The 11895-nt window shown below is 53.1% G+C and overlaps 4 protein-coding genes across 4 annotated transcripts; all 4 read left to right on the top strand.

Annotated features, from left to right (window-relative positions):
- Positions 1-191: 191 nt before the first annotated feature.
- On the top strand, positions 192-1759 carry BDR25DRAFT_300285 (alpha/beta-hydrolase). The gene has a single exon (XM_033689342.1). It carries the CDS (start codon positions 260-262, stop codon positions 1703-1705), a length of 1446 nt encoding a protein of 481 aa, XP_033554158.1. The 5' UTR covers positions 192-259; the 3' UTR covers positions 1706-1759.
- Positions 1760-2926: 1167 nt separating this feature from the next.
- BDR25DRAFT_339261 (uncharacterized protein) lies at positions 2927-4472 on the top strand (the record flags this gene model as incomplete). Its single annotated transcript, XM_033693363.1, has 5 exons — positions 2927-2973; positions 3063-3217; positions 3338-3432; positions 3625-3750; positions 4032-4472. 5 exons carry the CDS (start codon positions 2927-2929, stop codon positions 4470-4472), a joined length of 864 nt encoding a protein of 287 aa, XP_033554157.1.
- A 760-nt stretch (positions 4473-5232) lies between these two features.
- Positions 5233-7817, top strand: BDR25DRAFT_45457 (uncharacterized protein). The gene has a single exon (XM_033698593.1). It carries the CDS (start codon positions 5363-5365, stop codon positions 7733-7735), a length of 2373 nt encoding a protein of 790 aa, XP_033554156.1. The 5' UTR covers positions 5233-5362; the 3' UTR covers positions 7736-7817.
- A 1567-nt stretch (positions 7818-9384) lies between these two features.
- Positions 9385-11690, top strand: BDR25DRAFT_300282 (uncharacterized protein). Its single transcript, XM_033689341.1, has 4 exons — positions 9385-10057; positions 10172-10679; positions 10777-11167; positions 11262-11690. The coding sequence occupies exons 1-4, from the start codon at positions 9596-9598 to the stop codon at positions 11305-11307; spliced, it is 1407 nt and encodes a 468-aa protein (XP_033554155.1). The 5' UTR covers positions 9385-9595; the 3' UTR covers positions 11308-11690.
- Positions 11691-11895: the final 205 nt, after the last annotated feature.

Raw genomic sequence — 11895 nt, 5'->3', positions numbered from 1 at the left:
GAGCGTAGGACATGATGTTGCGGATATATGTACTCGCTGGTTACGGTTAGGAAGAGGGTTGACATTTCCCTAGATGAGGTGCTATTTCTTTTGGGCTCCATAAGCCACTACCGCCACGCAGCATGACGTCAATCACCAGCCCACACACTTGCATTCCGCGCGTCGCCCAAATCTTTGTCAACGACTCAATCGTGCTCAGTCAGCGGCTTCCCAACACAACCATGAGGCTCGCAGGCTCCCATTGCGCACTGTCTTCACAATGAGTAGCTATCTACAGCAGGTTTCCTACTTCCTCCGCCTCCCGTTCCATATCCAATGGCGCACCTTCTTGGTCCAATTGCCGCGATACGTTCCCCTCACCGTACTACATATTACGTCTCCGAAGGGACCACACCCCTTTGTGATTGCGCTGCCGAGCAGGAAGAACAATGGTACGGTTCCTGTCTACGTCTTTTCCCCTCCCCAGCCAGTAGACCTTGGTGATGGCGGAGAGGCAGGCGGAGCGGAAGGTGAGTGGAAGGTTCCTGTTATCTTAGACTTCCACGGCGGGGGATTTATCATGGGATCTCCACTGGAGCAAGCACCGTACTGTTCGATGATGAGTAGGGAGCTTGGAGCGGTTGTCATCAGCGTGTCCTATCGCATCGGCCCGTTCCATCAGTTTCCAGCTGCGATCCACGACGCCGAAGATGTTCTATCTGCTATATTAGACACGGGTGGATTATCAAAGGCTGGGAGAGTGCTACGGACAGAGATACAGCGGCACTACTCTATTTTGCGGCAAGATGAGAGGAAACATGGACGTCATGGTCTGGGCGAGAAGACCACCATTGTACTCGATCCGACACGCCTATCCATCTCTGGCTTCTCTGCTGGCGGAAACATCGCTTTGAACATGGCAGTCTCAGTACCACCGTGTGCTGCTCTACTATTGCCTATGTCCCCCCGCCTGACTACCGCGAGGTCTACCACAACCCCATTGCCAAGTGATCCCTTCTCACCCCTTATCCCACCCCCCTGCGCTCCGACATATCTAGACGACCCATGCCAACCATGGCCATCACTCCTACTATCATCTGAAGCACAGCCGCGATTGCTGCCCCTTCTTCTCTTTTACCCCTCGCTCGACGCACGTCTACTTCCTCACGAACGACCCGCAAAGCCCATGCCCAGTGCCCTCAAAGGAAATGACAAGACGCCATCAAAGCCAAAAGCCCCAGGTCTCTTCAGTATCCTGGGCCCGACCTATCTTCCCAAAAGACTCCGTCCACACCCCCGCGCAAGCCCTGGTCTTGCCGACCCCTCCGATATCCAGAAGAACGCCGCCATCTTCCTTGTTCTACCTGAAAAAGACAGCCTCGCCGTCCAAAGCGATGTCTGGGTCGACAAGATGAATTTATCAGGCTGGAACGGTCCCATTCGGTTCGGTGATGGGCGGGCTGGGGATTGGAACGGACATGAAGGCGGGCTGCCGCTCACAGCGCGGCATGAGAATGGGGGGCTGGAAGTGTGGCATGCGCCAAGATGTAGACATGGTTGGACTCAGTTCCCGGAGATAGTGTTGGGGGATCATGAGAAGAGGGAACGGGATCTGGGGTTTACTAGGGCCCTGGAATTTGTGAAGGAGAGCTGGAGGAAGACATTGCCGGTCTCGGAATTCGAGGATAGGAGTCAGAGTATTCCGGCTCTGAAGATTCCTCCGTAGTGCATTAGCTTTGCGCGTCTGAGCAGCAGTTTGCAGGGTTCGATCTGGTCATAATGGGGGGAGGGGGGAGGGCGAAGGGCGATTCACAGCTCTAGTCCATAGCGAGACTACCATTTCGGTATTCTTTTCTAGACAGGGGTGTAAATGAACCAAGCAAAAATCCGATACTGTGTGTTCCGTGATGTAGCATAGGTTGAAGTCAGTCTGTCCAGGGAGGCAAGGAACAAACATGGAACGAAATGCTCATTTCCATCTAGGTAACCGCAAATAAAGTGCAACAACAAGAATGGGTTAGTATTTGGTTCACAGGATTCCACGCCACACGATAATTACGATACCGCTCTGGCATGCAAGCGGTGAGCCCACGACTGTAAGAGTTACTGGGATACTGTGAACCATGTCCTGGAAGAGACAATCCACCAGTTATTCCGGATCCAAGCAATACCAAAGGAATTAATTAAATCAGGGGGTTGTCCCTCCAAGAAACGGAAACACCTCCTAAAGCTGGGCGTGGGATACAACACACCATGCCAAGCATATCCATCGATATTTCACTTAGGTACGCAACCATCACACGCAGCAGATCTACAACGCAGCTCTGTATCGTGTCCAAGCCATTACGACACGACGCTCTACTGCGCTCACCTCCTCCACCCCAAATCCCGCCAAGTGCCTCCACAGCGTCTCATATTCTCTACAACTATGGGGAGCGTGGCATCCCATCCATCAAAAGCATTGCATCCCGGTCCCTTTCCTCCCTCTCACCGACGGCCCTCCGGAACCCGAACGAAACCATCAAGAAACAACATGGGGACGAATATCTATCGCTCTTGGCTAGAATTAGTTACGCTTTGCGAGCGTGCTTGGCTGCGGGCGGTCAGCTCTTAGGGCTCGTCCCGATGCCGAGAAGTCTTGGTTCTGGCTTGGCTGGCATGCGGGAGGGATGAGGGGTCGTGTTCCGCGGGCTCGGGGTAAGAAAAAAAGGTGGTGCAGTGCACGTATATTGGGAGATTCCTTATGCTTGGCCGTGCAACGTTGTAGCGACTTCAAAGGAGGGATGTGGTGGGGAGCGAAAGGTAGGGTGTGAGGAGAGGAGGTGGAGAGAGTGATGAGGGGTTACGGGACGCGAAACGAGGTATGACTTGGAGTTAGGAAGATGTGGGGAGAATTTACACGGGGCGTCAGCCTTATGGAGCGTGAAGTGGAGTGATCGGTTTCCGAATGAGATCGATGAAGTTGGCTTTGTTTGTGGTTGTAAGATGGATATGGTACGTCCACGTTAAGGGAAGGCTAAGTGAGCTGACTTATCAGACCGACAATGATGTTGTCTTGTGAGCAACATCTATCAATGATTCAGCGATCAGTTGGTTATCATCATCACTCGGGACAATACGGACAGTCGGGAGTGCGCTATCCGCCTGTCCGTTCGCACGCAGCTGTCGAGAAAGCACAATCCTGATAATATCTGGAGTGGTCTTGCTGCAGACGTCATCGGCAAGGATGACTTTGAAGGTTAGCCCTGACAACAAAGTCGGTGTCTTCTGTGCTAGCGGTAGTGGAGCTGAATTAGCCCAGAATCCTTAATTTGACATTGTTAGCATCAGCGTTGACTTTGCATCTTGTTTGAGATAGGGCCTGGTAATGGAGACACCACATGTGCCGAAGATCTGGACGTCGACGAAGACGACGCACATCAGCCCATAATTGCAGCACGCACAAGACGAGAGGTAAAATTGCGCAATCCCCAAAAAGTAAAGTCAAAATAAGCCTTCGCAAAAGGGTATGAGCACGGAATATTCCCCGCACTCAGGACACCAGCCTGGAGGATTTGCCGGCTGGGGCGCTTCTCAAGAATTGAAAAGGCAAGAAGGGGTGCAGCTCAGTGAACGAAAACCCGGGGACGATGGACCCTATCCTAGGCGCTTTGCGCGTGGCTGCGACATGGTGCTGTGGGAGTGGGCAGAGCAGCTGTGCTGTCGAAACGAGGCATGGCCGCAGATGGTGTTGCTCTGCCTATCCTAAGTCTCCAGAAGCGGGTCAGGGCGGTTCGTGTTGCGTCAGATGACTCTGGCCGATTCAGGAGAGCTAGCAGCGCTTGTGGGGTTCAAGTGATGAGAATGAGCGGTGTAAAGTGGTGAGGAGGGGAAAGAGATGACAGCACAACCAAAGATATAGACGGCTGGAGAGTGGGAATAGACTTTTCATTCATGGGAACATTGCTGTAGTGTGCTCTGCGGGCTTGCGTCTCAGTGTGGCAACAAACAGAAAAAGGCACAGTTTCGCGCTGCATGGTTCTGAGTGATGTGCAGCTATATGCAACGTGAAGAGCTCGAAGAAGGGTGCAGGGCGGGCTCGGCCATGCCATGGCAGGCTGGTTTCTTGGGTTGTCGAGCCGAGAACGTGGGCTTTCCACGCCTTTGACGCCGTGCGTGCAGCGGCTGGAGGGAATGAGCTGGCAATGACAATTTGGATTTGCTCGGACTTGCTCAACGCTCTCCGTCAGGGTGTCAAGGCCGTCAAAATGCGTCGATGTTGTTGGATCTGTGCAGATGACCAGCCCGAAGGCCTCATGGCATGTTGTCGCAACATGACGCCCGTTCGAATAAAGTGCATTCGGAAAGGCGCCGCTGAGCGCGCTGCTGACAAACGGGCGACAAAGGAAAATGAAGAGAGACAAAGAGAGCGCTGGACGGTGACAATAGAGTTCGTCAGCGTTGTATCTGTGCCCGCGTCAGGTGGCCGTTCGCCAATCGGTTTTAATTATTGACCTGAAGGACCCAAACTTGCAAATCACGGTCAAAAGCTGAGCGTCAACAGACTCAGGGCCACTCTAACGAGGCCCATTACACTGGCTCGGCATTCCTCTTGGGGTCGTTAATTACGGGCTCTGTGCGCCAGCCCACCTCTGGTATTTCGACTACCCAGAACCCGCCCGCCCCAACGCCCTTCATCTTCCCACTGATATCTCTCTCCTCTTCCTCACCTCAACGTCGTACGCTCCTCCCGCCCGACGGAGTCGTGCCGCACTCAGGAATGACAGCGTGATCGAGGCCTTACTTCGCCTAGCCAATTCTGTTTCGTCCAGGGCAGCAAATCGGACTTCGTTTCACAGCCATCGTGCGGCCGTTGCCACAGCTGCGGATCCTCACATCATTCCCGCCAGGTATCCCTCCCATCGTCTAGCAGGGCCAGGCCCTGGCAGCTCTGACAGCTCTGACATCTTCTCTAGTCCATCTGAATTAGACCCGTTCTCGAAACGACCCTTTCGAACTCCACCATGTTGCTGTCGATATTATAACACAGGAGTCCTTCGGGGCACGCCCATCCTATACTACAAAACCACGATTCGTCAACACACTCCACTAATACCCCCACCCAATACTCTCCTCTCACCATTCCGAATCTCAATTCCGGCTTTTCTTGGGCGGTACGCGTCCGATTATCCTACACTTGACATTCAATGCCCAACCGCAGTTCGCTGTCCGAAAACCGTTGAACGCAAAAAAGGTCCTGAACAACACGAGATCTTTCTGCCTTCTCTTCAACCATCCCACCCCGCTTTAAGCGATTGCTCCATTGCACATTAGGAGCAAACAGTTGCGCCCAGAAGTCCATATCTTCGCCGCTCCATTTATCCCTGCTTCAGACCTCTAAGACATGGCACAAGAAGGACACAATTATGGCAGCAGACAAGGAGCACTAGAAGGTCCAGTAGTCCGAAATATCCCGGCAAATGTGGTTTCTCCCACGGTCCCAGAGGAGGAGCTCTTAGCCGACGACGAGCCTCCAGACGAGCGTCGTACCCCGCGTCCTTCGGTGTTGAAGCTGCATGAGGTATTCAAGACTTCCTTCTCTAAGACGACACCTCCAAACCCTGAACGCAAACAGTCGCTTCTGACTAACGCCTTGCACTCGAATGAAACGTCCCCTACTGAAGAGCATCCCGAGGCCACCCCTATAAGCCGAGGAATGTCGTGCGCCTCGACGTGGAGCAATGCATCGACCGCAGAGCTTACGAGCGATGGCGGTTTCACAAGCCCTGGCACAAGGACAAGCACGCCGAGCCCGCCACTACCTTCATCCTCTTTCCACGGCATGGCGCCAATCTTCACCAGGAAGCTCTTCGAACAACCAGTGTCCATTGTACGACACGATGACGAGAACATTGGTCCTCTACAGAAGGTATTGACAGCACCACCGGAAGAAACCACAGTGGAAGCAAACTTGGGACGAAAGCGAACCATTACGTTCGCATGTGGCCGCAAAGACACACCAAAACCTGTAGCGGAAGCACCGAAAGTCAAAGGATCCCCACCGCAGCCGGAGGATCCCCCTAGGCGTGTCTGCACCATCAAATTTGCGTGCCCGTCCAAAGTCCCCACTGGGTCTCCTTCCAAGGACGGCAAGCCGCGCCTTCCTCGTGCGGCCAGCCCAGCACCCTTCGTACACCGTCTACGTACATCTCCTAAAGTACCACCAAAACCACATCGCGACTCTGACTCGACTGTCCGCAACACTTATCCTATCATCGAACGAAAGACCCCCACGGTTGACCGTTCCCGAAGGCTGAGCGTGAACTCGGACCTTGCTCGCTCCGAAGCATTCCGCTTCCATGAATTCGCTAGCTCTGAAGAAGAAGTTGACGAATGGCTGCAAGAGTCGACCTGCCACCGAAGCCGGCTCACTGTCGGCGACACCCTCAAGGTCGAAAGCAAACTTCGACAGCTTGGGGAAGAGGTGGAAGAGGAAGCCTTGGAGGACGAGCAAGAGGCCGAAATGGCAGAAGAGGACGATGAAAACGACGTCGATGATGATGATGATGATGATGATGATGATGATGATCTAGACGAGGAGGACGAGGACGTGGACGAGGAGGACGCCGACGATGATGTCTCCGACGAGGGTTTCCAGACTGACGATGAACAGGGTTTTGCAGGCTCAGAAGACGACAGCGATGCAGGGTCCGATTACGCTTGGTGGGCGCCTGGACGCTCAACCGCAGCGACCTCAATGGATCATCTTGAACACATTCGTCCCAGCAGCCGCCGCTCTGCTTCAGAGTCGTCAATTGGATCTATGGAGAGCGCACCTGGTTTCCGCAGGAGACTCGAGAAAACGCGAAAGCGGAGGAAGTCACGACCCGTAAACATCCGCGTCCCTAGCCCTGAGCTTCCGGACAGCACTGACTTCGTTTGTGGAACTCTTGACGAGGACAGGCCTCTTGAAGATGCTTATCTGTCTTGTCTGGAACGCCGACGTGCAGCCAAGCACAAGGTGACTCCCCAAGACATCGATCCGACATTCCCAACGTCGGACCCTGAGATGGATGAGGAAGACGAAAACGACGAGGCAGATAACATTGCCTCGGAAAGTGACCAACAAGTCTGGATGCATGGTCAAATGGATCCCCTTGAGGATGTTGAGCTTCGTGGACGTCGCAAAGACGTTTCTAAGAAACGCTCCCCTGTGCAGTCACCCAAACGTCTTCGATCACCCCCACCAGCCAAACGCGCAATGCATCGATCTCCACCTCCAAGGAAGCTCTTCGGTCAATCCCCCAGGCGTCTTCGTTCTCCTGCTCCTGTTCGACTTAGGTCACCACCACCAACCCGCCGTGGCTCGACTGTCATGTCATCTAAGCGTCCTGGTCTTTCGGTTCGGTTCGGTTGTCTTGGAGAACGTCCCGCCCTTACCATCTCATCTTCCCTCCCACGAACCCCTGTGACATCTCACCATCCTGAAGACTCTGAGGACGAAGACACCTGCCAGGAGGCGACGCCAATTCGTCGCGCCATCGACATCAAGATTGGTCTCGAAAACAAGCGGCAGCGTCGCAAGGAACAGCTCTACAAGAAGCTTCACCGCAAGGCTTGCAAAGACAAAGGCAAGCGACCACCACCTGGCAAAGGTTGCGAACGAATGCGCGAGGTCGCCATGGGTGTAGCCGCTCACAAGGGCAAGATGACTGGCTTCGCCCGTGGCATTCCGCCAACGCCAGACCAAAAAGACATGCATGTGCTGTCAGTGTAGTCGACAAAATTCCCGAGCGAGAACTAGCGCCGCTGACATTGAGTCGGCACCTCACAAGTTTCTTCCAAGTAAAATACCTGTTGGTCGCTAGTCTCCTATTTATTGAGGCGCGCCTGGAGGCATGCGCCCTTTTCTACTCATTCTTAATATTCTTGGTCATACTTTACCCTTCCTTCTGATGTACATACCGCGTGCCGGGCCTACTCGGCTCCGCAGGTTTTCTCATACATACATAAGTTTTGTGTATAGCATTTTTCCTTGGACTAGCGTTTCCTGGACCAAATCGATTCAGAATTTCATTTTTTAGCCTTGATGACATTATTATACCATTGCATAGCGAGCATCCCTCGTTTGTTTGAGGTGGAGCAGCTGGATTTTGGGTCTGGAAATTTGTTCAAAACTTGGTCAGCTAAGGGTGGATATCTGAAGAATGTGGTGGGGTCTCGGTGGTGTGCTCTTATTGTTTCGTGTCCTATTTCCTTCGAGGAAATTGCCTTACGGCCTAAGATAGTCCCGTCATACGTGACATCAATGCCAATGTGATCATACTAGTGCGCTTTTGAGATTATACCTATGACGTAGGATGTTTTGTCTTGCGCAAAGCACGCACTATTTGGAAGGCTCAGACGGAGGCGTATGTGAGGATCTTTTTTTTTTTTTTGGATTTGCGCGACATGTGAAGTGAACGATGGGAGCAATGCAAGGGAGAGAACAGGTTTGCGGCGTGGTTGTGCGTCCGGAGTGCATCTCCGCAAAAGCAACGGCAGCGCGAATGCTCGCGTACCGGGACCAGGGTGATCACGCAAGAGTATTGAATTTATCGTGACAATCATCAGGCGCTACATGTGCGTTCAAACGATCTCCAATCCTCAGGCATCTATTCCCACGTGCGACGTCCAGAGAAGGACAATGATTGGCGGAGGGAGCTAAAAGGGGCAACGGGCGTGCGCAATTTTAGCCTCGCGAGATCTCCCGCTTGTGCAGCTGGTTGATGCTTGGTGTGTGACGAACACACACACCGGAGGCTGCCCTATGTTGGGGGATTTTTTGGAGGCGCGGCGGAAGCTGACAGACAGTACGGTGTTCCAGAGGGACTGGGAGCTTGGTTGGTGACGATGGAGCCATGGTTCTGCAAGCCATGATATAGCTGTGGCGCTGCAGGATGGGTTGGGGATGGTGAGATGAGGATGGCTGCGGCTGATGAATGAGCTAAATAACGAGCAGACTGCAGCCACGGTGCAAGGCTGACTACTCCTGCTCCTTCCTGCGTTGTGGAGAAGTGTGTCTGTTCGTGCATGGATCCTAAGAAAATCCTACTCAGGCGCTCAGAAGCGACGGTACGCATCGATGGAGAGACGAGATGGTTCTGCAATTGGGGCGTGGTCGTATGTAATATCAAAGTTGATACCATGTCGGAGGTCTGGCCCCTGCATGGAGAACGCCGGTCCCAGTGCGCCCCAACCGTCTTTGCTATGAAACGAACTCCTTTTTCGTGCACAGCACGGTCGGCTGCTGCTCCACAGCTGCTTCTTCGTCTCAACGCGCCAATGGCAGTCTCCGCTGCGCCTGCGGCTGTGTACAATTACCACGGAGAGCCTCATGCGTGTCGCGGCCACCATGCTTGCACAGTCTGTCCGGCGTTTATGAGCTGATGGACCCCGATCTATCCTCAAGCCTGTTGCTTCCTTTTGCAGCCTGAACTTTGCTCAGATCCTTTCACTTATACCTTCCCTTCGCATTTGGCTTTGGGTGTGTCTGTGTACATACACTGGATGTCGTCTCCGGTTTGATCACCCTCGTTTGCTTCCTGCTGCGCGTGCGTGCGCGTCCACCTCGACGGTGACAGCCTCTACCCCCAAAATGCTGCTCCGACGGCGCTGCAATGCCTTCGACGTCCTGACCTATTTCTTCGTTTCGGCCTGTGCCATTATTTTCCTCCTCATCTGCACTATCCTCTATGGCACCCGCACTGAGACCACGTCGCTCCCTTCCTACGTCAAGGAAGTCCTGCCCGCCGGCCGCTGTCTGTGCGAATACAGCACCACCTTCACCTGTGACACGTGTCTCGACTGTGCCGCGACACAATCTCCCCTGTCGCTCAATTCCACCACCGAGGAGGATGAGCAATGGACATTCTCCTACCGCACGGATGCGCAGAACTACGGGCTGGATGAGGACCAGTGCCAGGCTGCGTTTCCAGGCCTGTTTGAGGACATCGAGAGGGCCAAGAGGGAGAGAAGAGGAGTCAAGGTTACCGAGCGGGAATTGAGTTCTTTTGAGTTGACTAAGGGCATGGTGAGAGCCATGATCTACGACGGCGAGGTGAGACCCCCTCCCCGCCACCATCACAAGGCAGGAATCCAGGCAGCCAGGCAGCCTTGTTTTGCCGACCATGTTTCAATACTGGCAGAAACTGACAGGAGTGCTTGAACACAGCTTTATGTCCTCCGCACTAAACTGGTAGACAATATCAACCGCGAAAAAGCCATCGCCGCCCTCCACGCTATCCACCGCTCTATTGTCTCTGGCCGCCACAGCCAGAAGACCCCAAACATCGAATTTGTTTTCAGCGTTGAGGACCTCCCCGCACAGCCCTCAAAGCCCCTATGGGTGCTTGCCCGCCGCGCACAAGACCACAATCTCTGGCTGATCCCCGACTTTGGCTTCTGGAGCTGGGACGTTCCGCAAATAGGAACCTTCTCCGAGGTGGCAGCCGAGGCGATTGAACGCGAGGGCATAGAGCCATGGGACCAGAAACAGGAGAAACTGGTCTGGAGAGGCAAGGTCACAATGGCACCGAAATTGCGGCATGCCTTGTTGGATGCGGCGCGGGGAAAGTCATGGAGCGATGTGGGACAGGTTAGGTGGCATGATCCGGACTTTAAGGAGCAGTTTCTGGGGCCGGTGGATCAGTGCAATTACATGTTTATCGCGCATGCGGAGGGTAAGTTTGGCATTTCCCCTTCCCTCTTTGCCATCTGCCGATATTGCTTGGCTATGAGCTCGGAGGAATGAGTGCTAACGGTTATCACACGAGATAGGACGAAGCTACTCTGGCGCCCTCAAATACCGCCAACTCTGCCGCTCCGTCGTCGTCTCACACAAACTCCAATGGATCCAACACTACCACTACCTCCTCAAATCCAACGGCACCAACCAAAACTTCGTCGAAGTGGAACGCGACTTCTCAGACCTGAATTCCGCCATGAAAGATCTGCTCGCGCACCCCGAAAAGGCAAAACGTATCGCAGACAACTCGGTGCAAGTTTTCCGTGAACGGTATCTGACGCCGGCTGCGGAAGCATGTTATTGGCGGGCGTTGTTTAAAGCGTGGAAGGAGGTTAGTTTTGAACCGCTTTTGTATGCCGGTGTAGAGGTTGGGGAGAGGCTTAAGAGGACGCAGAAGAGGGGGATTAGGTTTGAAACGTTCACGTGAGTGTTTCCCCTCCGTTTCCCTTTGCCCTCATAACCGTGCCATCACTATGTATGATTTGTGGGCATGTACGTGTGCTAAAAACTATCCCAGGCTTTTCGAAACGGATAGACAAATGGAGTATCCGACCAGTGCTTAGGCACATTCATACGATTTACTACGCTTTCTCTTTATGTTGTTGGCATTATATACCCACTTTAGCGATGCATGGCATGTAGCTTAGGCGATACTTGGAGTTCATATGGTTTTTTTGGAGCGCAGCATATAGTGCCGCTCGTAGAGTGGAACAGAGCGAGAAAATAGGAAAGGGAAAAGCAGAAAAAGCCAAGTTTCAGTATGTTCATTCATCGGTTTGATGTCTGAGGCTACTCCTGAGAACTTTAATGGTGAGTGACTGATTCGTTGGAAGTTGGGTTTCTTCGATTTGCTTGGTTACCCACTCACCTACAAAGCCTGGGATCTTGGGCATAGAGAATTGAAGTAGGTTAGGCTGAGAAGGTCGCCAGACGAACCTGAGGTCAGAGTACAATCCTAGACTACAGATAGTGGTTCATTGTTCCTTTTTTCCCTCACATTTTTGATTGGAGACTCTGGGATGCTTCCAGTAATCTCATCGTCAGACTCTAGCCTAAGCGACCTATTTCACCAGTTTAGAAATAAACTCGGCTAGATATAAACAAACACCATCAATAGATTCCTAGATAGGAAGCACGATGCTTAAAGACCT

Source organism: Lindgomyces ingoldianus (genome assembly GCF_010093535.1).
Source record: "Lindgomyces ingoldianus strain ATCC 200398 unplaced genomic scaffold BDR25scaffold_2, whole genome shotgun sequence".
Taxonomy (NCBI): Eukaryota; Fungi; Ascomycota; class Dothideomycetes; order Pleosporales; family Lindgomycetaceae; genus Lindgomyces; species Lindgomyces ingoldianus.
Note: the sequence above shows the minus strand (reverse complement) of the source record. Positions and strands in the feature narration are given on the sequence as shown.